The 25,205-nt window shown below is 44.3% G+C and overlaps 1 protein-coding gene across 2 annotated transcripts in view; it reads left to right on the top strand.

The window, feature by feature from the left end:
• LOC134997274 (antizyme inhibitor 2-like) overlaps nucleotides 1-25,205 on the top strand; it is a 152,396-nt gene that overhangs the window by 56,200 nt on the left and 70,991 nt on the right. For both annotated transcript variants that reach the window (XM_063951262.1, XM_063951263.1), the window contains exons 5-6: nucleotides 2,619-2,753; nucleotides 8,098-8,263. In XM_063951262.1, coding sequence (XP_063807332.1) covers nucleotides 2,619-2,753; nucleotides 8,098-8,263 — 301 coding nt within the window. The remainder of the gene's footprint in view (nucleotides 1-2,618; nucleotides 2,754-8,097; nucleotides 8,264-25,205) is intronic.

The following is a 25,205-nucleotide window of genomic DNA, read 5'->3' as shown; positions in this document are numbered from 1 at the left end:
TGACTTGACAATATTTATTCTAGCAGAAGTCATTTTCTGTGGCTGAACTTCCATGCTGGTAACCACACTGGCATCTCCAGCTTCTGGCATGATCAGTGACACATATTTGACCTGTATAAAATTCCAGCTTTTCTGTGACTTGCACTGTTTCTTTGAATATGGCATCTCTAGACTTGATGGGCTTTTTGGTACTTGGACTCCAGAATCCAGAATCAGTAGCCTATGCTTTCATGGCTATAGCCAAGAATGATGTATTTCACAGTTTTTTAATTCAGCTTGCATCTTCTTTCTTTTGGGATGTGCATGTAGACAATACATCCAAAAGTTCTGAGATGTTTTAAACTTGGTTTCTGTTTGACCACACTACAATAGGTGATAGGTCCTGTGTCCTTCTGCCTACATCTTGTTTTCTCACCAATGTATGGGTGCTCATTCATTTACACCATTTACACCATTTTGCTCCATATTTTCTTAAGAAGAATTCCACATCCCTGATTAGATATTCTCCACCATTATCAAATCTGAGGGTCTTGATTCTGTGTTTGATTTTCTGCAAGTCACTTGTAATCTACAATCTGCTAAAATGCCTTGTTTCGCCCAAATCGATAACTTTTCTGCAGTTATCTGTTACACTCAGGGCTGACTCATCTTTTCCATTGCATTTTTTACTTTGCATAGGATTCACATTCTTTTGCATGTACTCACATGCCTTGTGACCAATCCTGTGACAATTGTAGAAATGAACTTGAATTTTCCACTTTTTGTATGCAATGCAGTCTTTGACTCACAGGGCACACTCTTTTGGAACTGTGCTCTGACTGTGTCTTTAGTTAAACTTTGCTGTGTTTGCTTCCAATGCCACAACTAGAAAGTCAAACTTGGAAGGTAAGTTATGCAACATTGCTGTAGCAATCTCTTCATCTTGCACTCCAACAGACGTTAGTTGCGGGAAATAAACACTCATACTGCTGCATTCTTTCAACGTAGTGTATAACACTCATCTTAAATTAATACTTCTTATGAGACCTCGATCTTGGTATGCTGATTGCAGTGTACTACACATGTCTTTAGCTGCCATCTTCCAATGTATTATAGAGTTCACATGTTGCTCTACACTTAAGCCAATAGTTCCCATGGCTCTTTCTATGTCATCTGAGTTTGGTCTGTCACTGGGATCTACTGTGCCTTTCCATAGTCTCTCACGTCCGTAGCAAACCTCTAGGTTATATAATTCTCTGCATATTTTAGCTTGATAAACCCCTTTATTGGTGTAGTTCCTGTATGCATGCTATTATGACCACCTCCTACATGTGACGTCAGCAGCTTGTAGCCCATGAAGTACGTCACGTGTCGTGCGCTGGCTTGGTGGGTATATAAGGTGTGTGATAGGCCATCTGCACACATATCACTTGTTGCTGTCATGCGTAAAAGGGGCAATTTATCTGAATTGCAAAAATGGATGATTATTGGCTTTCGGGCCCAGGCTGGCAATATTATTGAAACAGCGTAGCTTGGCAACTGTTCGCGTGCTGCTGTGGTGAAGGTGTATCATGACTGGACAAATGGCACCACTGTGAATAACCGACGTGAAAACTGCGAAGCACCACGTGCCACTGATGTGAGAGGTGAACGACAGCTACGAAAGTGCATGAGGGCCAACTGACATGCTACAGTGGATCAGCTCACCATCTGTCACAGGCCGGGAGGGGGGGCAGGCTCCAGAAGTCCGTAACTTATCTGTCTGGTTGCTGTGGCGGGGCTCTTTCTTGGGGAGGCGTGGGCTTCTAGCAGTGGTTGCTGAGTGTGGGCAGGCTGGTGGGATCCATGGGAATTAGGTCCTGGTCAGGGCTGGCTGCGGTGCCACCATTTTGTATTTCCCCATGTGAATGCAGCAGCCAATCAGCTACCATAAGAGTTCAGAGAGGTGCGGGGAACTAGTGAATTGCTACCAGCAGGTATTTAGGTAGTGATCTTTTGGTCAGAGGTTGCCAGTGAAATGTCTCAAACACAGTTACTCTGTGGCTAATTCTCTGTGCTCCTCAGCAATGTTGGTATAGCATCCTGTTTCCTGCAGTTCGTAATTCCGAGTGCCAATTGGTTCTTACGATATTGCCGCTGCAGTTACCAAACATACCATAATTATACAGGTTTATCGTCTTGTTTTAGCAAACCTCCTGCATTCTTGTGTATGTTGTTCAGAAGTACAAGGATGACACATATCTATTTGCCCGCCGTTACCTCAATCTACCAGCTCAGCCACCATCAATTAATCATCTCCATGGAGCTGCTGTCACTTCTCTTCTACAGTTGACTTTCCCCAGGTGGGTCAGTCTCTCAAGATGCAATAATGAAGAGGTGTACCAGAAGTGGCCTGAGATGGACATGACATGGATGTAAGCGCTGAATGCAGCGAGACCTACAAGGGGTAGAAAGAGCTGGATGATGTAGAGGGATCTAAATGGAAGTATTTGGAGTAACATGTTAGCAACATGTTACATTCTGACGGGGGCAGTAAATTCTTAGGTAGACTTTTATTTTGTTTTTGTTTTCTCTAAAGCGATGTCTTGCTTTTCCAGCCAAGACCACTTTTTCTATATCTTTTTGCCTCCCCTGTGCAGGATGTTCCTTCGCATCCACGCCGATGATGAAGGATCAACCTCCTGTCTCAGCAAGAAGTTTGGAGCGCCGGTACAGATATGTGAGCACCTCCTGAAGAGGGCGAAGAGCCTGAATGTGGTGGTCAGTGGAGTCTGGTAAGATGTCTTATGTGTTATTGGTCTGATGTTACAGAGGATGGTGGACGAGCAAAGAGCAGCTAAAAGAAACTGACCTGTAGGAACAAGGGCCCTCATTCCGAGTAGTCCGCTCGCTAGCTACTTTTAGCAGCCGTGCAAGCGCATAGTCGCCGCCCACGGGGGAGTGTATTTATGCTTTGCAGGAGTGCGATCGCATGTGCATCCGAGCGGTACAAAAACATTTTGTGCAAAACAAGACCAGCCCTGTAGTTACTTATCCTGTGCGATGATTCTAGCATTGGAGGTCTCGGAATTTACGTCAGATACCCGCCCTGCAAATGCCTGGTCACGCCTGCGTTTTCCCTACCACTCCCACAAAACGGTCAGTTGACACCCATAAACGCCCTCTTCCTGTCAATATCCTTGCGATCGGCTGTGCGAATGGTTTCATCGCTAGAAGCATTGCACAGCAACGATGCTGTTTGTACCCGTACGACATGCGTGCGCATTGTGGTGCATACGCATGCGCAGTTTTGTTGATTTTTCACCTGATCGCTGCGCTGCAAAATCAGCGATGTGCTATCAACTCGGAATGACCCCCCAAGAACAGCTATACAATGAGCGTCCTAATGTTACTATTGGGCTGAATCACAAACCCGAGCCGATGACGGACGCACTGGAGCCTTTATTTTCTTCTGCGCATGCATTTGAGACACATAACGCAGGCATCCACAGAGTGTACACACATAGGGCCTGATTCAGCATCAATCGTCATTCTGAGAAATTGCAGTTGTCAGCGAGTAGAAAGGCTCCGCCCTGACAGGAATAAAAAGTGCCCCGTGCAAGTTCGTGAATGCATCTCAGGTCAGTATACACTCGCAGATAGAAAGAAAGGTGCTATATGTGCTGCGCTCAACCTGATGTGTTTTGTTTGTTTTGTTTCTTTTTGAAACAAATGAATGATGCACAAATGGAAATAAAGATACAAAATGTTTTACTTTGCTGCAAAGGCATAAAAAGCATACATATGGAGACACAGTATATATTCGTATGCAGGGATGAGGAAAGAGGTAGGAGAGGAGAGAAAAGCAAAGAAGCAGTGAATAATGGGGGTCATTCCGAGTTGTTCGCTCGCAAGCTGCTTTTAGCAGCTTTGCACACGCTAAGCCGCCGCCTACTGGGAGTGAATCTTAGCTTCTTAAAATTGCGAACGAAAGATTCGCAATATTGCGATAAGACATCTCTGTGCAGTTTCTGAGTAACTCGAGACTTACTCGGCATCTGCGATCAGTTCAGTGCTTGTCATTCCTGGTTTGACGTCACAAACACACCCAGCGTTCGCCCAGACACTCCTCCGTTTCTCCAGCCACTCCCGCGTTTTTCCCAGAAACGGTAGCGTTTTTTCACACACTCCCATAAAACGGCCTGTTTCCGCCCAGAAACACCCACTTCCTGTCAATCACATTACGATCACCAGAACGAGGAAAAAACCGTGAGTAAAATTCCTAACTGCATAGCAAATTTACTTGGCGCAGTCGCAGTGTGGACATTGCGCATGCGCACTAAGCGGAAAATCGCTGCGATGCGAAGAAATTTACAGAGCGAACAACTCGGAATGACCCCCATTGATAGGGATAGAGGGAGAGGTTTAGAATAATATATGAACGATGAGTACACAAATTGAAACAAAAAATATGCTGTTGTGTTACAAATGAAGGGAAAGAATTCCTGTGGATCCAAAATAGGTCTATTTCGTGATATGGTTAATGGTGTACCGACCGAAAAATGCAGTACAATAGAGATATGCACACAAAATGGTATTCTGATGGATCCACAGGAATTCTTTCCCTTCATTTGTAACACATCAGCATATTTATTGTTTCAATTTGTGTACTCATCGTTCATATATTGGCCCTCATTCCGAGTTGTTCGCTCGCAAGCGGATTTTAGCAGATTTGCTCATGCTAAGCCGCCGCCTACTGGGAGTGAATCTTAGCATCTTAAAATTGCGAACGATGTATTCGCAATATTGCGATTACACACCTCGTAGCAGTTTCTGAGTAGCTCCAGACTTACTCGGCATCTGCGATCAGTTCAGTGCTTAGCGTTCCTGGTTTGACGTCACAAACACACCCAGCGTTCGCCCAGACACTCCTCCGTTTCTCCTGCCACTCCTGCGTTTTTTCCGGAAACGGTAGCGGTTTTTCCCACACGCCCATAAAACGGCCGGTTTCCGCCCAGTAACACCCATTTCCTGTCAATCACATTACGATCGCCAGAACGATGAAAAAGCCGTGAGTAAAAATCCTAACTGCATAGCAAATTTACTTGGCGCAGTCGCAGTGCGGACATTGCGCATGCGCATTAAGCGGAAAATCGCTGCGATGCGAAGATTTTTACCGAGCGAACAACTCGGAATGAGGGCCATTATTCACTGTTCCTTTGCTTTTCTCCCCTATCCTACCGCTTTCCTCATCCATGCAGACGAATATACAGTATACTGAGTCTCCATATGTATGCATTTTATGCCCTTGCAACAAAATAAAACATTATGGGCGGTATTCAATTCTTTTCACCACCTTCCACACCCGTTCTGATTCTGCTGATGGGCTTGGTATAATAATTTCCGCTTACTACACCCAAGGTAGTGAGGGCGCCCAATCCTTTATGACGCTAAACCCGATTACTATGGGCGCAATATGCGCAATAACAGGGATCACTTTAGAAAGGAGATTAAGCATGATATATCATTTGAATACCGCCCTTTGTATCTTTATTTCCATTTGTGCATCATTCTCTTGTTACAAAAAGAAACAAAACAAACAAAAAACATCAGGTTGAGCGCAGCACATGCAGTACCTTTCTTTCTATCGATTTATAGTATAGTGTGGTCACCTATATTTGTGCAGCAGCACGCCACATAGTTAATTCAGTACTCAGTGCGCAGGTGCACAACCATAATTTATCCACTCGCAGAGGCACGTGACAATTTCTGGAACATCGAAGATTCTTTGCTGTAGTAACAAATGTGAGTAGGTCTGAGGCTGCCAGTAATCTGCGACTGAGACGGACTGGAAGTGGTCTGCCCTGACATCAGAGACCCTCCCCAAACACGCCTGGGCACGTCTGCGTTTTTTTGACACACCCAGAAAATGACAGGTTTCCGCCCAGAAACGTTTGCTTCCTGTCAGTCAAACAGCGGCTACATTGCGTTTACGATCTGTACGCATTTTCTGTCTCTATTACCCTATGCACGTGCGCAATGCGAATGCTACGCATACACAGTCTTTCGATAACCGCTTCATTTGCAAATTCTCTAAATAGCGATCCACGCTGAATTAGGCCCATAGAGATGCGATTGAGAGGCACAGGAGATTTAGTGGTCTCAGAAATTTCAAAATGCATTGGCCATTCCTTGGCGGTTATTGGTTTTGTTGCTTAGCACATACGCAGAAATGGTTCGCCTTACGGGCATGTTATGGGAATGTCACAGGTGTGTCAGTGAAAGCGATTGCATACAGAGACGTTCGGCTGCTTCTATACTGTGACAGAGAAAGGGTTGGTGAAAATTTAATTGGTGCGACTGATGGTGGCATCTAAGGATGCACCACCTGGTATTTCAGTGTCTACGGATGCTGGCAGTGGGCGTTTCAGTCCTTGTACATTCTGACACACGGCGACTGACAAAAGACACAGACACGGATGCTGCTGCATGTGTATCAGCCCCTATTTGTCACAAACGCGGCCTCTGTGTCAAATTCGGCAAAGTTTGTGTTACTGGACTAGGGCTTGAGGCTGGAGTAGAGGCTGATGCACAAAGCTGGGAGACCTTGCAAAAGTTCCTGCGCATGAGCAGGATGGGGAAGATAGTGAAACAGGATACATGGGCTGAGTGCCGGCTTGAACTGGCTAAACTGATTTCTGACTGGTACTGGTTATATTGGGTGCCGAGCTGGTACCAGCAAAGCTTGTTACCAGGCTGGGACCAGTTATGCTGGGTGTCAGGCTGGGACTGGGTAAGCTGGTTACCGGGCTGGGACCAGTTATGCTTCTTCAGGAGGAATACCAAGCTGGTACTGGTAGAACAACTTACTGGCTGGAACCAGTAGTGTTTCTGCAGGAAAGTTGTCAGGCTAGTACTGACAGTATAGTCTGCTGGCTAGAACCAGTAGTCCTCCTGCAGGAAAGTTTACAGGCTGGAACTGTACCTGGAATTTTCTGGCTGGGACCAGTAGTGATTTGCAGGAAAGTTGTCAGGCTGGAGCTGACAGTAAAGTCTGATGACTGGAACCAGTAGAGCTTCTGAGTTCTGACCAAGAAGATCAGGAGTCAGGGGATGTAGCTAAGAATTGATGTTGCACTGGCAACTTGTTTGTGCACCAGGAAGGAGTTTTATACCACTTGCTGTACTGGAATTGGTAGTCTGGATCACATGACTGGGTCCTATTGCGCGACTGGTGGTCAGTTGATCTAATCCAAGATGGCTGCACCCAGCAGACTGAGCGAGCTGGATTAGCAGTGGAAAGGATGCTAGGGAGAGGCCTGACCCGGACACAAAAACAGCACTGCTGCTAGACCTGACACTGGTGGGGCCACCAGCATTGCCCGGCGCTACACAGGCTGCAGGGTGCCTGCCCTGAGTGTCCCTTGAATGCTCCAGACAGCTCAGCGGTTATGCTAGTGGCTGCAGGGTGCTGCTACAGGCACCTTGTAAGCCACATGCAGGTACATTGTGGCATCAATGGTGCCACCCAAAGGGCCCTGCACTCTGTATGCTAGCACCACAGACCTTGATCAAGACTTCTCATGAGCGGCAACTACTTTTTAAACTCTCTACGACTCCATTACTCAGTCTGCATGTGCAGTAGCTCAATCTGGGGTCTATTCATGAAGTAATGAAAAGTGTAGAGAAATAAGCCAGTGAAGAAGTCGCCCATGGCAACCAATCAGCATTGAAGTAACATTTATAATTGGCATACCATACAATGAAACAGAGCAGCTGATTGGTTGCCATGGGTAACTTCTCCACAGGGTCACGTCTCCACTCTTTTCACTACTTCATGAATAGACACAAATACCACAGAGCCCAATTGTACATATCACCTGCTTACAGTATTACCCCCACTCTTTACATACCTTTTTTAATGATGCTCCCTATGCTCTTTGTGCCAGTCTGTAAATTAGACTGCTTGTAAATGACGTTCAGTGACATACATGTATAAACAAAGTGGAAACATTATAGTATAGCTGTATTACAGCCAAACAAAGTGCAACATGACAGCCAGTCGGCCTGTATTGGATTGGTCCATTGTGACATGACCTGTCTCACATTACCTTCTCTTGTACGTTCATCTTTCTGCAGCTTCCATGTTGGTTCTGGCTCCAGTAACCCCCAGAGCTTTCACCAGTGTATTGCGGATGCCAGACGTCTGTTTGACATTGGAAACAAACTGGGACACAAGATGAGAGTCTTGGATATTGGAGGGGGGTTTCCTGGTCACCCTGATTTCCAGCCGAGATTCGAGGAGGTGAGAATGGAGACATTTTTGATTGTGGGAAAAATGATGTATAAGGGATGGGAATAATAAGGTTCAGCCATTTGAATATACATTGGGGCTGATTTTTAGGTGGGTCAAAGCAACTGAGCATCATTTTATTTTATTTTCTTCTTCGGGGTCCACAGGATATACATTGGGTTATAGGTGCATGAGAGGATCGGGAACCAAACGGTTAAACTTTTGAGCTCCCTGTCAGCCTCAGTTCAGCCTCCATATAACCCCGCCTTCTGGCCCAGGGATTTCCACCCTTTCTGGTTTTGATTTTGGCTTTGGATCTGGATATTTCTTTTAAAAACATAAAAACAGCTAAAATCACAGAATATTTTTTTCTTGTTACTACAGTATTATGAACCTCAATAACATTAATTTCCACTAATTTCCAGTCTATTCTTAAACCTCACACCTCACAATATTGTTTTTAGGCCAAAAGGTTGCACCGAGGTAGCTGGATGACTAAGCTAAGCAACACAAGTGGGCGGCATAAACACGCGGCCCATCTAGGAGTGGCACTGCAGCGGCAGACAGGATGGCAGTTTGAAAAACTAGGCCCCAAAGAGCACATAATGCAAAGGAAAAAAAAGAGAGGTGCAAAATGGAATTGTCCTCGGCCCCTCCCACCCACCCTTATGTTGTTTAAACAGGACATGCACAGTTTAATAAACCAATAATTTCAGCGACAGGTGGTTGCCCTGGAAAAAGCTTGCCAAGTTCTCTGAATTATAACTATCTACAAACATACCACCTCCATATTTGATGACTTTTCACATTATGAGAAGAGGCAAGAGGAAGAGGACAGTGTCAAGAGAAGAGCAGATGGTGGGAGTAGTTCATAACAACAGTGACAATAATGACACGTGGCTAGATATTTGCTTAAGTGAGGATGTAGTCCAGGAGAGACTAAGCAAAATTAAGATTAAGAAATCACTGGGCCCAAATGGACTTCATCTGAGGGTTCTTATGGAGCTTAAGGCACAACTAGCAAGACCCCTATACTTGATCTTCTATAGTTCAATTCAATCAGCCATGGTACCAAAAGATTCGCGTATAGCTGAGGTAGTGCCATTATTTAAAAGGGAACTAAAAATCATCCTGGTAACTACAGACCAGTTAGTTTGACATCTGTAGTGGGGAAAATATTGGAAGGAATTTTAAGAGATAGCATAGAAGATTATCTGCAGACTGCTAAAATTATTAGCATAAACCAGCATGGGTTTGTGAGGGACAGATCATGCCAAACTAACTTAATTACTTTTTACGAGGAAGTGAGCGACAGTCTTGACCAGGGGAAAGCTGTGGATGTGGTCTATTTAGATTTTGAAAAAGCCTTTGATACAGTGCCGCACAGGAGACTGATTGTCAAATTAACGGAGCTTGGCCTAGGAAAAACTATTTGTACATGGATAAGTAATTGGCTGGATAACAGGGAACAGAGAGTAGTGGTCAATAAGATGTTCCTCAGCTGGGCAAGAGTAGTCAGCGGAATACCACAAGGGTCCGTACTAGGGCCACTATTGGAATAAATTAGCATCCTACACATTAAATGGTGAAAATCTTAGGGTAACATTAGTGGAAAAAGACTTGGGGGTACTCATAGATACTAAGCTTTATAACAGTACACATTGTGAAAGTGCAACAAAGAAGGCAAGTAAGGTGCTAGCATGCATAAACCGGGGAATTGAGGCAAGGGACGAGAGTGTAATCCTTCCACTGTACAAATCATTGGTACGTCCGCACCTGGAATATTGTGTTCAGTTTTGGGCACAGCATTATAAAAAAGATATCTGGGTAATCAAAAGAGTTCAAAGGCGAGCTACTAACTTGATTAAAGGGCTAGAGGCACTGGATTATTAAGAAAGACTTACTAGGTTGAATATGTATATTCTAGAAAAGAGGTGTCTAAGAGGAGACATTATTAATATCTTCAAATATGTAAAGGGACAATACAAGGAGTTATAAGGGGATTTGTTCATTAAAAAAAACTCTGTATAGGACACGTGGGCACTCGCTAAGGCTAGAGGAGAGAATATTCTGTACACAATGTAGGAAAGGGTTCTTCACAGTTAGGGCAATAAAGATTTGGAACTCCCTGCCAGAGAAGGTGGTGATAAAGCTGAGTATTTATCGTATATAAAACACCTTAAGAGGTCTAAGAACACTGTACGCTATCTACGTAAGAAGTACCGTAAGGGTACGCAAATTGTGTAGCGATCGCTCAACCGTAGTCGAGACGCTCAAGCGTCACGTTCGCTTACGGCCCAGTGATCACAGGCAGGCACGCTATTGGCTGCCGACTAACGTAATGATTCGCTATAGCGTAGCGTACGCTCGGGACCACGAGGAGATCACCAGCGGTGCAGACGCTTACAACGTTAAACCTTTATATCTATACCTTTAACGATGAGATACACAGTATACCTTAGTGTGGAGACAGAGTGTAAGTGCAACCTGGTGTAACCTGATCAACTACAAAGCTGCTTGAGCGTCACCGACGCTCAGAGAATACTTAACCCTTATAAAGAATACACAGATACCTGGGCTTAGGGTCCAAAACCTATTATATGTATTATGACTATTATACTTGCAAAAGAATCACAGTACAAATGATACACTACAATATAACATAAACCAACTAACCAGATAAACTACACAGGAAATACAATACAATACAATTAAAGAAAAATACGAGAGAGATAGAGAGAGAGAGAGAGAGACAGAGAGAGAGAGATGGCTCACAGTAAGACAATATGATTACGGAGAAAACTTACGCACAAGGGGAACGATCGCATGCGCCTCGATATCCAGCTCCCGATTATCAGCAATGAGAACCGTTGAAGAGAGAGAGTGAAGTTGGATATGGTCGGCCTGCCTATTTATGCCCCACACACAATACAATTCAATGGTCCCTATAATCTCATTGTTCATTGGACATAGGAATTCGGCTTCGTATTATAACAAAAGGTCATAGGTTGATTCATACAGGTGGGCTGTGACTATTTCCAACTGCTCAGGTGGGAGGGAAACTGGGTTTCCCGCCGCATGGGTAATAAAGTGCAAATAAAGTAAATGTTCATAAACTTCTTATGTCCATAACTATTCGCACGAGCGGTTGATCTGTTTCAAACCAACACCGGAATATTTCTAATTAAATATTCTTCCGATGGATACTAAACACCACTGTATTACTCCTGTCTGACCCTTCGTATCAAACAAAGAGGGATTCCTCTGTTCATAAACATTCTATATTAACCAAACTTTCAGAATCTATCAAAGGGACCATGATCTACAAAATACATTATTAGTGAAAATATGTAATGATTGAGTCGCACGCTACGATCGCATAAACTCTACCGTAAATACGCATACCATGCGCCTGCGGGTGCCCGCGACTGTGAGTATGCGCACGTACGGGAGAGCGTACGCATGCGCAGCACGGACCTGTGTGAGGTGCAAATATGGTAGTGTGCATAGAGATATTTTTCTGACTTTGACAGTGGTAATTGCGGACTCGGTAAATACATTTAAAAACGGATTGGATATATTTCTAACTAAAAAAGATATTCAAGGGTATAGCATTTTTTTCTTTAAATTGACACTGATAAACTGGGGATGTACATGAATTATAGTTGTTAATTAAGCCTAAAAAATTTACTTCAGTAGGGACATGATAATGAGCTCAGCTTAATACATACTACAGGTTGAACCCGATGGGCAGTTTTCCTTTTTTCAACCTCATTAACTATGGGGGTAATTCCAAGTTGATCGCAGCAGGAATTTAGTTAGCAATTGGGCAAAACCATGTGCACTGCAGGGGAGGCAGAATTAACATGTGCAGAGAGAGTTAGATTTGGGTGGGGTGTGTTCAATCTGCAATCTAATTTGCAGTGTAAAAATAAATCAGCCAGTATTTACCCTGCACAGAAATAAAATAACCCACCCAAATCTAACTCTCTCTGCACATGTTAAATCTGCCTCCCCTGCAGTGCACATGGTTTTGCCCAATTGCTAACTAAATTCCTGCTGCGATCAACTTGGAATTACCCCCTGTTACTATGTTACTATGTTAAGAAGGTGATTAAAAAGAGAGGCACACGCAATCAGGAACAACACACAGGCTTTCACCTCCACTCCTATCTTGGTGTGGAACAGAAAGGACTTTAACCAAGCAAATATATTAATTACCACATTACTGGACAAACTGAAAAACTAGGGGCCAAAGCCTCACAATTTGTACCCCCTTGTTCATATTCAGGGATTACAATAATCTCAGATTTAATGCTGGGATGCAAATAAACTGGTGTATACCACAGGATCAAGATTGGATATTTTCCCCTCCACGGAGTCTGGAGACTTATTTTGTGAAAATCTCATGGGTTTCTTTTTTTCCATTTTTTTATTGCATTTTTATTTACATATTTTGTCTCCGATTCCTTATTTTCATTTTTCACAGCTCCCATTTACACGCATATGAGCATACCTGTGTGTCCCAGTTACATGCATGTAAGCATACCTGTGTATCTAGTTTATTTTATTCATATTTTATTTTTAAATAAAGCAGCCCCTCGTGAGCCCCCACAGCAGCCCCAGATCAGGCAAGTTGAGTTTGGGTGGGTTCGGTACAGTACTAAGCAGGACTGTGCAGTGAACTTTTTGTCATTGAGCCCCTGCCCTAGTGGAGCTTACCACTCTAGTCCAAACTCATTTCATATCACAAGTAGGACTGTGGGAGGAATCAATGCTAACCTCAGTCTGGTAAGACAGACATCTTCCTGGCTGTAAGCCACCATGAGACTCCATACTGGGCCCTTATTCAGTAACTGTTTGTGCCTCACAGGAGCTCCTGGCCCATCTAGTGCTGCAGTGCAATGGAAAGCTGATGCAATGCAAGATCACTGAAACTCTGTTCTTCTAACACCGCAAGGTCTTGCGATAACCCTATGCAGGCCTTACATTGAACAATTATTAAGGAGAAAACATTTACAAAATAGAGGAAAAGAACCCTGTACAACAAAAGCACATCTTGTAAATAATCCCAAAATGTGGAACATACTGTATATAATAAATCAAAATTAAGGTTGACTAATTGGAGCCATTTATTTGAGTCCCTAACATGAAATAATTGAGAAGAACCTCTCTAATGCTGTGTACACAGAGCAGACTAGAAGATATATCTACTAGAGATCAGCGGGTTCAGATAGGGCACCCCTGGAATTATACGGCAGCGCCTCTGGACTTATACAGCAGATAGGCAGCACCCCTGGATTTATACAGCAGATAGGCAGCACCCCTGGACCTATACAGCATAGGCAGCACTCCTGGAGAATTACACAGCAGACAGGCAGCAGCACACCTGAACTTAAACAACAGTAGGGCAGCACCCCTGGACTGATAGGGCAGAGGGGCAGCACCCCATATATGGCAGCACCCCTTGAATGGTGTGGCAGACAAAGAAATTATGTGCAAGATCCACCCTTATGTTGTATAAATGGCAATGTTGTAAAACTTAAGAAAGAGCTTTTATCTCTCCCCATTATATGTATATGGTACTGGATGATGAGCGGCAGCCATTTTGTGAACCCGCTCTGGATGCCAAAATGCTGTGCTTAGCATCTCTGTACAGTTTTTCTATTTGAGTACAAAGTACGTAGCACAAACAGCTTGTCACATACTCTGCTCTAAAGGCTACAGCGGCAAGTGTTATCTTTATACGTATAATGGGGAGAGATAAAAGCTCCTCCCTAAGTTCATGGATGCTAAAACACCGTGCTTAGCATCTCTGTACAGTATTTTCTATTTGAGTACTAAGTAGCATGAACAGCTTGTAACGTACTCTGCTCTAAAGGCTACAGCGGCAAGGGTTATCTTTATAAGTATAATTGGAAGAGATAAAAGCTCCTCCCTAAGTTCCTGGATGCAAAAACACTGTGCTTAGAGTGTCTGTACAGTATTTTCTATCTAGCCAGAAAACCCGCACCCTGTGCAAGCTGGGTGGACAATTGGAGGGGACCCGACTCATGGTTGCTTGTTGTTTCCCTTTGCGGTGTCACATAATTTAGTGGTTGATCTTCCCCGAAAGCCAAGAGTCTCTTCTTTCGTATGGTACCGGTCTCGAGTCTCTGGGATACCCAGAACCATAGATATTGGGGTGCAAGTGGGCCCATTTCCCATAGACTATTGTGGGCCCGTTAATTCAGACCCACCATGGATTCTGATGCTTGCCGTTAGCCATGTGGGGTCACAGAAACTTGGTGTCAGTATTCTCTGGTAGCTAATCGTCTCCCCTTCCATATGAGCCCAAGACAATTGGATTCCCAGAACCAGAGATATTAAGATTAAAGCTCATTTTTATTTAATTGAATAGCTCACATAAACCTAACGTCAATGTACCATTGCTTTAACACATTCATTTGCATCTGTATACACTATTTTTATTTATTGATTTATTGGTTTCCTTTTTTTGGGGTCCCGACAGAGAATTAATATTATTGACAGCATCTCTGAACTCCGCTGGTTAACCCCAAGCTACCCCCCTCCCCCTCCTCCCCCCCCTTCACCCCCCCCCCCCCCCCCGGGAGACTGCTCTTTTCTGACAAGGAGGCCAATTTACAGTCAATAAATTGCCAACACAGTATGTAAATGAAGGGCTGATAATGCAGTCACTTTGGTTGGGGGAAAGGACTAGAGAGGGCCAGAGTGAATGTTCATTAAACAGTACAGTACTGTGCTATGGATTTGCATGTCAGGCGCCCCGACAGTTAGTTATAGAAACAGGTATTTTCCAGTGTGAATAATTCTGTTGAATGAAAGTTTCTTAAATGTATGAATGTTAAAAAAAAATAAACTCACTGATAAAGTGTCAAGAATAAAAATAAAAATAAAGGCATACGCACTTTGGGAATTGAACCCAGGATTCTGAGCATGCGGCACATCACACTTCACCACTTTGCCACGATGCCTGGTGAAAATACACAAGCTCATGTGTAAATGTAAGCAGTGATCCCTTACCATGATTTTTGCATATGCTGTATTAGAAACGGGACTTGGACGCTCACATACCCTAACATCAATGAACCATAGCTTTAACGCTTTCGTTTGCATATGTATACACTATTTTTATTTATTGGTTTGTCTACAGGACCTCATTGCCGCAGTATAGTTTTTATAGCGTAATGAGATGCTCGTACAGCATTGCCCATACAGTGTACAGTAAAGTACAGAGGAGCGGGTTCGGTTCTCCGAGATCCGAACCCCCCCGAACTTCACCTATTTTACATGGTTCCCGAGGTAGCCTCGGATCTTTCCGCCTTGCTCGGTTAACCCGAATGCACCCGAACGTCATCATCCTGCTATCGGATTCTCGCGAGATTCGTATTCTATATAAAGAGCCACACATCGCCGCCATTTTCACTCGTGCATTGGAGATTGAATGGAGAGGACGTGGCTGCGTTCTCTCCCTGAAAAGCTCCATAATCTGTGCTCAGTGTGCTGCAAATATCTGTGCTCAGTGTGCTGAAAATATCTGTGCTCGGTGTGCTGAAAATATCTACGTTCTCTGCCTGAAAATGCTCCATATCTGTGCTCAGTGTGCTGCAAATATCTGTGCTCAGTGTGCTGCATTGTGGGGACTGGGGACCACCAGTATATAATTATAGTAGTACAGTACAGTAGGCCATTGCTGTATCTTGCAGCTCTGTGTCAAGTATACTATCTCTGTGCTGCATTATTGTGAGCAGTATATAGTAGGACAGTGCAGCATTTTGGTGACCAGCAGTATACATATAGTACAGTACAGTAGGCCATTGCTGTATCTTGCAGCTCTGTGTCAAGTATACTATCTCTGTGCTGCATTATTGTGAGCAGTATTTAGTAGGACAGTGCAGCATTTTGGTGACCAGCAGTATACATATAGTACAGTACAGTAGGCCATTGCTGTATCTTGCAGCTCTGTGTCAAGTATACTATCTCTGTGCTACATTATTGTGAGCAGTATATAGTAGGACAGTGCAGCATTTTGGTGACCAGCAGTATACATATAGTACAGTACAGTAGGCCATTGCTGTATCTTACAGCTCTGTGTCAAGTATAATATCTCTGTGCAGAATTATTGTGAGCAGTATATAGTAGAAAAGTGCAGCATTTTGGTGACCAGCAGTATACATATAGTACAGTACAGTAGGCCATTGCTGTATCTTGCAGCTCTGTGTCAAGTATTCTATCCATATCTGTGCTGCATTATTGTGAGCAGTATATAGTAGGACAGTGCAGCATTTTGGTGACCAGCAGTATACATATAGTACAGTACAGTAGGCCATTGCTGTATCTTGCAGCTCTGTGTCAAGTATACTATCTCTGTGCTGCATTATTGTAAGCAGTATATAGTAGAACAGTGCAGCATTTTGGTGACCAGCAGTATACATATAGTACAGTACAGTAGGCCATTGCTGTATCTTGCAGCTCTGTGTCAAGTATACTATATCTGTGCTGCATTATTGTGAGCAGTATATAGTAGGACAGTGCAGCATTTTGGTGACCAGCAGTATACATATAGTACAGTACAGTAGGCAATTGCTGTATCTTGCAGCTCTGTGTCAAGTATACTATCTCTGTGCTGCATTATTGTGAGCAGTATATAGTAGGACAGTGCAGCATTTTGGTGACCAGCAGTATACATATAGTACAGTACAGTAGGCCATTGCTGTATCTTGCAGCTCTGTGTCAAGTATACTATCTCTGTGCTGCATTATTGTGAGCAGTATATAGTAGAACAGTGCAGCATTTTGGTGACCAGCAGTATACATATAGTACAGTACAGTAGGCCATTGCTGTATCTTGCAGCTCTGTGTCAAGTATACTATATCTGTACTGCATTATTGTGAGCAGTATATAGTAGGACAGTGCAGCATTTTGGTGACCAGCAGTATACATATAGTACAGTACAGTAGGCAATTGCTGTATCTTGCAGCTCTGTGTCAAGTATACTATCTCTGTGCTGCATTATTGTGAGCAGTATATAGTAGGACAGTGCAGCATTTTGGTGACCAGCCATATACATATATAGTACAGTAGAGTAGGCCATTGCTGTATCTTGCAGCTCTGTGTCAAGTATACTGTCTCTGTGCTGCATTATTGTGAGCAGTATATAGTAGGACAGTGCAGCACTTTGGTGACCAGCAATATACATATATAGTACAGTACAGAAGGCCATTGCTGTATCTTGCAGCTCTGTATCAAGTATACTATCTCTGTGCTGCATTATTGTGAGCAGTATATAGTAGGACAGTGCAGCATTTTGGTGACCAGCAGTATACATATAGTACAGTACAGTAGGCCATTGCTATTGATATATTACTGGCATATAATTCCACACATTAAAAAATGGAGAACAAAAATGTCGAGGGTAAAATAGGGAAAGATCAAGATCCACTTCCACCTCATGCTGAAGCTGCTTCCACTAGTCATGGCCGAGACGATGAAATGCCATCAACATCGTCTGCCAAGGCGATGCCCAATGTCCTAGTAGAGAGCATGTAAAATCTAAAAAACTAAAGTTCATTAAAATGACCCAAAAATCTAAATTAAAAGCATCTGAGGAGAAGCGTAAACTTCCCAATATGCCATTTACGACACGGAGTGGCAAGGAACGGCTGAGGCCCTAGCCTATGTTCATGGCTAGTGGTTCAGCTTCACATGAGGATGGAAGCACTCATCCTCCCGCTAGAAAACTGAAAAGAGTTAACATAGCAAAAGCACAGCAAAGAACTGTGCGTTCTTCTAAATCACAAATCCCCAAGGAGAGTCCAATTGTGTCTGTTGCGATGCCTGACCTTCCCAACACTGGACGGGAAGAGGTGGCACCTTCCACCATTTGCACGCCCCCTGCAAGTGCTGGAAGGAGCACCCACAGTTCAGTTCCTGATAGTCAAATTGAAGATGTCACTGTTGAAGTACACCAGGATGAGGATATGGGTGTTTCTGGTGCTGAGGAGGAAATTGACAAGGAGGATTCTGATGGTGAGGTGGTTTGTTTAAGTCAGGCACCCGGGGAGACACATGTTGTCCGTGGGATGAATATGGCCATTGACATGCCTGGTCAAATTACTAAAAAAAAAAATCACCTCTTCGGTGTGGAATTATTTTAACAGAAATGCGGACAACAGGTGTCAAGCCGTGTGTTGCCTTTGTCAAGCTGTAATAAGTAGGGGTAAGGACGTTAACCACCTAGGAACATCCTCCCTTATACGTTACCTGGAGCGCATTCATCAGAAGTCATTGACAAGATAAAAAACTTTGGGTTACAGCGGAAGCAGTCCACTGACAACTAAATCCCTTCCTCTTGTACCCAAGCTCCTGCAAATCACAACACCAACTCCCTCAGTGTCAATTTCCTCCTTAGACAGGAACGCCAATAGTCCTGCAGGCCATATCACGTCTGACGAGTCCTCTCCTAATTGGGATACCTCCGATGGATCCTTGAGTGTAACGCCTACTGCTGCTGGCGCTGCTGTTGTTGCTGCTTGGAGTCGATCGGCATCCCAGAGGGGAAGTCGGAAGACCACTTGTACTACTTCCAGTAAGCAATTGACTGTCCAACAGTCTTTTGCGAGGAAGATGAAATATCACAGCAGTCATCCTGCTGCAAAGCGGATAACTCAGGTCTTGGCAGCTGTGTTGGTGTTAAACGTGTGTCCGGTATCCACCGTTAATTCACAGGGAATTAGAGAATTGCTTGAGGTACTGTCCCCGGTACCAAATACCATCTAGGTTCCACTTCTCCAGGCAGGCAATACCGAGAATGTACACAGACATCAGAAAAAGAGTCATCAGTGTCCTAAAAAATGCAGTTGTACACAATGTCCACTTAACCACGGACATGTGGACAAGTGGAGCAGGGCAGACTCAGGACTATATGACTGTGACAGCCCACTGGGTAGATGTATTGCCTCCCACAGCAAGAACAGCAGCGGCGGCACCAGTAGCAGCATCTCGCAAACGCCAACTCGTTCCTAGGCAGGCTACGCTTTGTATCACAGCTTTCCATAAGAGGCACACAGCTGACAACCTCTTACGGAAACTGAGGAACATCATCGCAGAATGGCTTACCCCAATTGGACTCTCCTGGGGATTTGTGACTTTGGGCAACGCCACCAATATTGTGCGTCCATTACATGTGACCAAATTCCAGCACGTCCCATGTTTTGCACATACATTGAATTTGGTGGTGCAGAATTTTTTAAAAAACGACAGGGGCGTGCAAGAGATGCTGTCGGTGGCCCGAAGAATTGCGGGCTACTTTCGGCATTCAGCCACTGCGTCATCAAACACTCCTGAACCTGCCCCACCATCATCTGAAGCAAGAGGTGGTAACGAGGTGGAAATCAACCCTCTATATGCTTCAGAGGATGCAGGAGCAGCAAAAGGTCATTCAAGCCTATACATCTGCCTACGATATAGGCAAAGGAGGGGGAATGCACCTGACTCAAGCGCAGTGGAGAATGATTTCATCGTTGTGCGAGGTTCTGCAACCCTTTGAACTTGCCACACGTGAAGTCAGTTCAGATACTGCCAGCCTGAGTCAGGTCATTACCCTCATCAGGCTTTTGCAGAAGCAGCTGGAGAGATTGAAGGAGGAGCTAAAACGGAGCGATTCCGCTAGGCATGTGGGACTTGTGGATGGAGCCCTTAATTTGCTTAACCAGGATTCACGGGTGGTCAATCTGTTGAAATCAGAGCACTACATTTTGGCCACCGTGCTCGATCCTAGGTTTAAAGCCTACGTTGTATCTCTCTTTCCGGCAGACACAAGTCTGCACATGTTCAAAGACCTGCTGGTGAGACACTTGTCAAGTCAAGCGGAACGTGACCCGTCAACAGCTCCTCCACATTCTCCCGCAACTGGGGCTGCGAGGAAAAGGCTAAGAATTCCGAGCCCACCTGCTGGCGGTGATGCAGGGCAGTCTGGAGCGAGTGCTGACATCTGGTCCGGACTGAAGGACTTGCCAACGATTACTGACATGTTGTCTACTGTCACTGCATATGATTCTGTCACCATTGAAAGAATGGTGGAGGATTATATGAGTGACCGCATCCAAGTAGGCACGTCAGACAGTCCGTACGCATACTGGCAGGAAAAAGAGGCAATTTGGAGGCCCTTGCACAAACTGGCTTTATTTTACCTAAGTTGCCCCCCCTCCAGTGTGTACTCCGAAAGAGTGTTTAGTGTAGCCGGTCACCTTGTCAGCAATCGGCGTACGAGGTTACTTCCAGAAAATGTGGAGAAGATGATGTTCATCAAAATGAATTATAATCAATTTCTCTGTGGAGACATTCACCAGCAATTGCCTCCAGAAAGTACACAGGGACCTGAGATGGTGGATTCCAGTGGGGACGAATTAATACTCTATGAGGAGGGGGATGTACACAGTGAAAGGGGTGATGAATCGGACGATGAGGAGGAGGTGGACATCTTGCCTCTGTACAGCCAGTTTGTGCAAGGAGATATTGATTGCTTCTTTTTTGGTGGGGGCCCATACCAACCAGTCATTTCAGTCACAGTCGTGTGGCAGACCCTGTGGCTGAAATGATGGGTTTGTTAAAGTGTGCATGTCCTGTTTATACAACATAAGGCTGGGTGGGAGGGCCCAAGGACAATTCCATCTTGCACCTCTTTTTTTATTTTATTTATTTTTGCATCATGTGATGTTTGGGGCTAATTTTTTTAAGTGCCATCCTGTCTGACACTGCAGTGCCACTCCTAGATGGGCCAGGTGTTTGTGCCGCCCACTTGGGTCGCTTAGCTTAGTCATCCAGCGACCTTGGTGTAAATTTTAGGACTAAAAATAATATTGTGAGGTGTGAGGTGTTCAGAATAGACTGGAAATGAGTGGAAATTATGGTTATTGAGGTTAATAATACTATGGGACCAAAATTACCCCCAAATTCTATGATTTAAGCTGTTTTTGAGGGGTTTTTGAAAAAAAACACCTGAATCCAAAACACACCCGAATCCGCAAAAATTTTTCAGGGAGGTTTTGCCAAAACGCATCCGAATCCAAAACACGGCCGCGGAACCGAATCAAAAACCAAAACACAAAACCCAAAAAATTTCCGGTGCACATCTCTACAGTAAAGTAGTTCTTGCGCTATGGTGTACTGTATTTCAATGGATAACACACGCATGCGCAATAGTGATTTTGAAAAGCAACATCTGGTGGATGATCGCAGGTATTACACTAACCTGTAACGCCAAACGCCATGATAAGCTCTGTAAGCCTCCTTACAACTAGGCACGACGCCTTTGCACCCAGGCACACTGCAACTACGTGATCGGGACTAATGCCATATATAGCATAGATAAGCGAGGCTCCATCTGTATTATCTTGGAATGTTGGAGGAGCTAACAGTCTGGTTAAACGTAAATGCATTGTAACACACCTTCGCAAATTTAAGCCTGATGTGTTTCTCCAAGAGATTCATTGGAAAATTGGTGATAACTCATCTCTTCGTGCTCCTTGGTTAGACCACTGTATCGATCCAAGTCCTGGGGCATTGCCATTTTATTTTGTAGATCTTTACCAGTTACTATACATAATCAGGTCATGGACCCAGATGGGATGTTCATAGTAATAGACATCTCTATTTACAGCTCAAATTATACTTTGGTTAACATTTACGCACCAAATGTAGACACCCAACTATTTTTCCATAGTCTGCTTCAAACCTTAACACATCGGGACAACTTCCATCTGATAACAGGAGGTGACTTTAACACGGTGGCAGACCCTTTTATGGATAAGTCCCCCCAGCTAACAACCAACACTCTCCCCAATAGTCTCATCTTTCACTGTAGCACTTCACTTATTAGACCCACGGCGTCTACTTAATCCTCTAGATAAATATTTAACTTTTTATTCGGGGGTACATAGATCTTTTTCGAGAATAGATTGCTTCTTAACCTCAGATATCTTAAAGAATCATCTTCTCAATTCGTAGCTGCATGATATTATTATTTCGGACCACGCCCCTATCTTATTAGTACTTAGCCTCCCGTGTGCTCCAACAGTGGACCGCATTTGGAGATTCCCATCTCATCTGACTTCCTCTGAAGACATTAAGCATTTTCTCAAAACAAGATGAGTATGTGGACGATATTATCAAACAGTGGGACTCTCCTCCTCTATTTTGGGAGTCTTCGAAGGCAGTCATGAGGGGTCATATTATAAGTTATATGGCCAAAAAGAATCTGCAGATATGTACAATTGTCTCAGAAAAATTGTCTCATCTAGCTTAGTGGCATACTCTTCAGCTCCAGGGGAGCAGACACGGGACGCTTATAAACAAGCTAGATAGCTGCTAGAAAATTTCCTTAAACCCAAGCTAAGAACTAGTTGAAGATTTACAAACATAAATATTATAGATGGAGAAACAAGGCTGGCAGGCTGTTAGCTACTATGTCCCATCCATGGGAAACTAGGACTCATATAACAGCCATTAAACATCCTATTAATCGCACTACTGTCACAGGCTCCAGACGCATCCTGAAGTTGTTTCACGATTACTATTCTGATTTATATTCTGCTCAGGACATAGATGTAGACCTTCATGACCGGTTACTTCAGGAGGCCCGTCTCCCACAATTGTCGCAAGCGCAACTAGATCGACTCCATGGAGCTGTCATTATGGAGGAAATCTCCCAAGTTTTTAAAGGCCTAGCATTCTGTAAAGCTCCAGGCCCCGATGGTCTGTGTGGCAATTAATACAAATGACTACACGACAATATCTTACCGGCAATGCATAAGCTCTACCAGACAATATATAGGGACTCTCCTTCTTAAACCAATTTTATTGAATCCCATACAATTTTATTGCCAAAACCGGGCAGAGATCCCCAACTGTTTGGCTCTTATAGACCAATCACGTTATTAAATGCTGATTTTAAAATCCTAGCTAAGATATTGGCTAATTGACTACAAGCCATCCTGCCAGCCTTACTGACTTACCATCAATTGCGGGTAGACACTTGGTATGGGTGATTAGATCAGCGGTTGCAGCGACAATGTCCTCAGTGCAGACCACTAACTTAAATAATATGCTTCTAGGCCTGGACACACACAAAGCATTTGATAAAGTGTTTTGGCCACACATGTTCTTGGTATTAGAATGTAGAGCATTCGAATATAGAGCAATCTCTTTTTTTTTTATTCGCTCCCCGGTCACCTCGCTTTTAGTCAATGGATTGCGGGGTGAGAAATTATTTTTACACAGAGGCACACGTCAGGGATGCCCTCTCTCTCCCTTACTCTTTAACTTGTCAATCGATCCATAGCTAAGGATCCTTCTGAGGGGGTGGTCTTTAGTATGCCGCCCGGGATCCTGGCGACCAGCATACCGGCGCCGGCATGCCGACTGCCGGCATGCCGACATATATTCTCCCTCTTGGGGGTCCACGACCTGGAGGGAGAATAAAGAGCGTGGCATGCGTAGTGCGCCACCGTGCCCACAGCGAGCCCGCAAGGGGCTCATTAGTGATTGCCCAGCTCTCGGTATGCCGACGGTCGGGATCCCGGCCACCGGCCACTCATACGACACCCCTTCAGAAATGTACAGCTTTTCGAGTTATTCATATTGGTTTCACACAAACTCTAAATTATCGCGGACGACCTTCTACTATATATCAATAAACCTAGCGTTTACTTATCACCTATCTTGAACAAAATTTTGGTTTACTGCAGCGTCTCTGGACTGGTAATAAATGCAGATAAATCAGTGGGTATGCTTTTAGGCCCGGGTACCCATATTCTCACATGGAGCTGTGCAATTCCTATAAATTGGGCCTCTTCTTTTCTGACTTATTTAGGACTAACCTTAACCAGGAACCCTGCTGATCTGTAAAAACACAACATCACCAATGCAATTTAGGGCATTACCGCTGAACTTAAGGGCTAGGAACATCTAATCCTGTCATATCTGGGCAAAGCAAACTTGATTAAACTGATCACTTTTCCCAGACTACTATATATGATACCTTTTTTGTTGACTCAAAGGGACGTCAAAAAAAGAATGCTCAATTTCGTTCCTTTATTTGGAAGGGGAAAAGAGCTCGTATCAGTCTACTCCAGTTATGCCAAACCAGTCAAAATGGAAGCATAAATTTTCCTGATATTGTACGATATAGGCACGTATCTCAACTGCGATACCTCATTGCAGAGCTGTAACTAGGTGTGTGCCGGCGGTGCCTTGCACACAGCGCATATGCACTGTGGGCGCAGTACTGCCGGCAACACCCATAGTTTTGGTGTGCTGTGCAGCTGCAGGCAGCAATCCCCGATCTCACCCATCATCACTGCCTTGAGCTTATACTGCAGCCCAGATACCCCCTCCCCCTGACGGGCGGTTAAACTGAACGGCGGACAATACTGCCCGATCCCCCCCACCCATGCCGCTGCCGGAGTATACAGTGACAGTGAGCCGCGCAGACTATAATGTTCGATCCCCCTCCCCATCATCCCTGTCCGCTGGAGTTACATTGAGCGCTGACAACTCCCTTCCCTTCAGGACAGTGAGCCCGTGGCTCAGTTGTTCGGCTGCATTCACTCACTGTAACTCTGGTGGCGGGGATCGGACATTACAGTCCACGCGGCTCACTGTATACTCCGGCGGTGGCACACAGGGGTGGGGGAATCGGTCAGTATTGTCCACGGCTCAGTTTAACCCCCCGTCAGGGGGAGGGGGTGTCTGGGCTGCAGTATATAATGTCTGATCCCTGCCACCAGAGTTATTTTATAAGATGAGGTCCTTCTCACAAAAAAGCCATATCTCACTACTACATAACTTTGGAAAAAACCTTTGACCACACTTTATCCCAATTAGGGATGAGCCAAAGGCTAGTCCGTTTTCCCACCTTTTTGACTCAAGATCT

The sequence above is a fragment of the Pseudophryne corroboree genome, chromosome 2 (assembly GCF_028390025.1).
Source record: "Pseudophryne corroboree isolate aPseCor3 chromosome 2, aPseCor3.hap2, whole genome shotgun sequence".
NCBI lineage: Eukaryota > Metazoa > Chordata > Amphibia > Anura > Myobatrachidae > Pseudophryne > Pseudophryne corroboree.
This window is presented reverse-complemented; position numbering and strand designations above follow the sequence as displayed.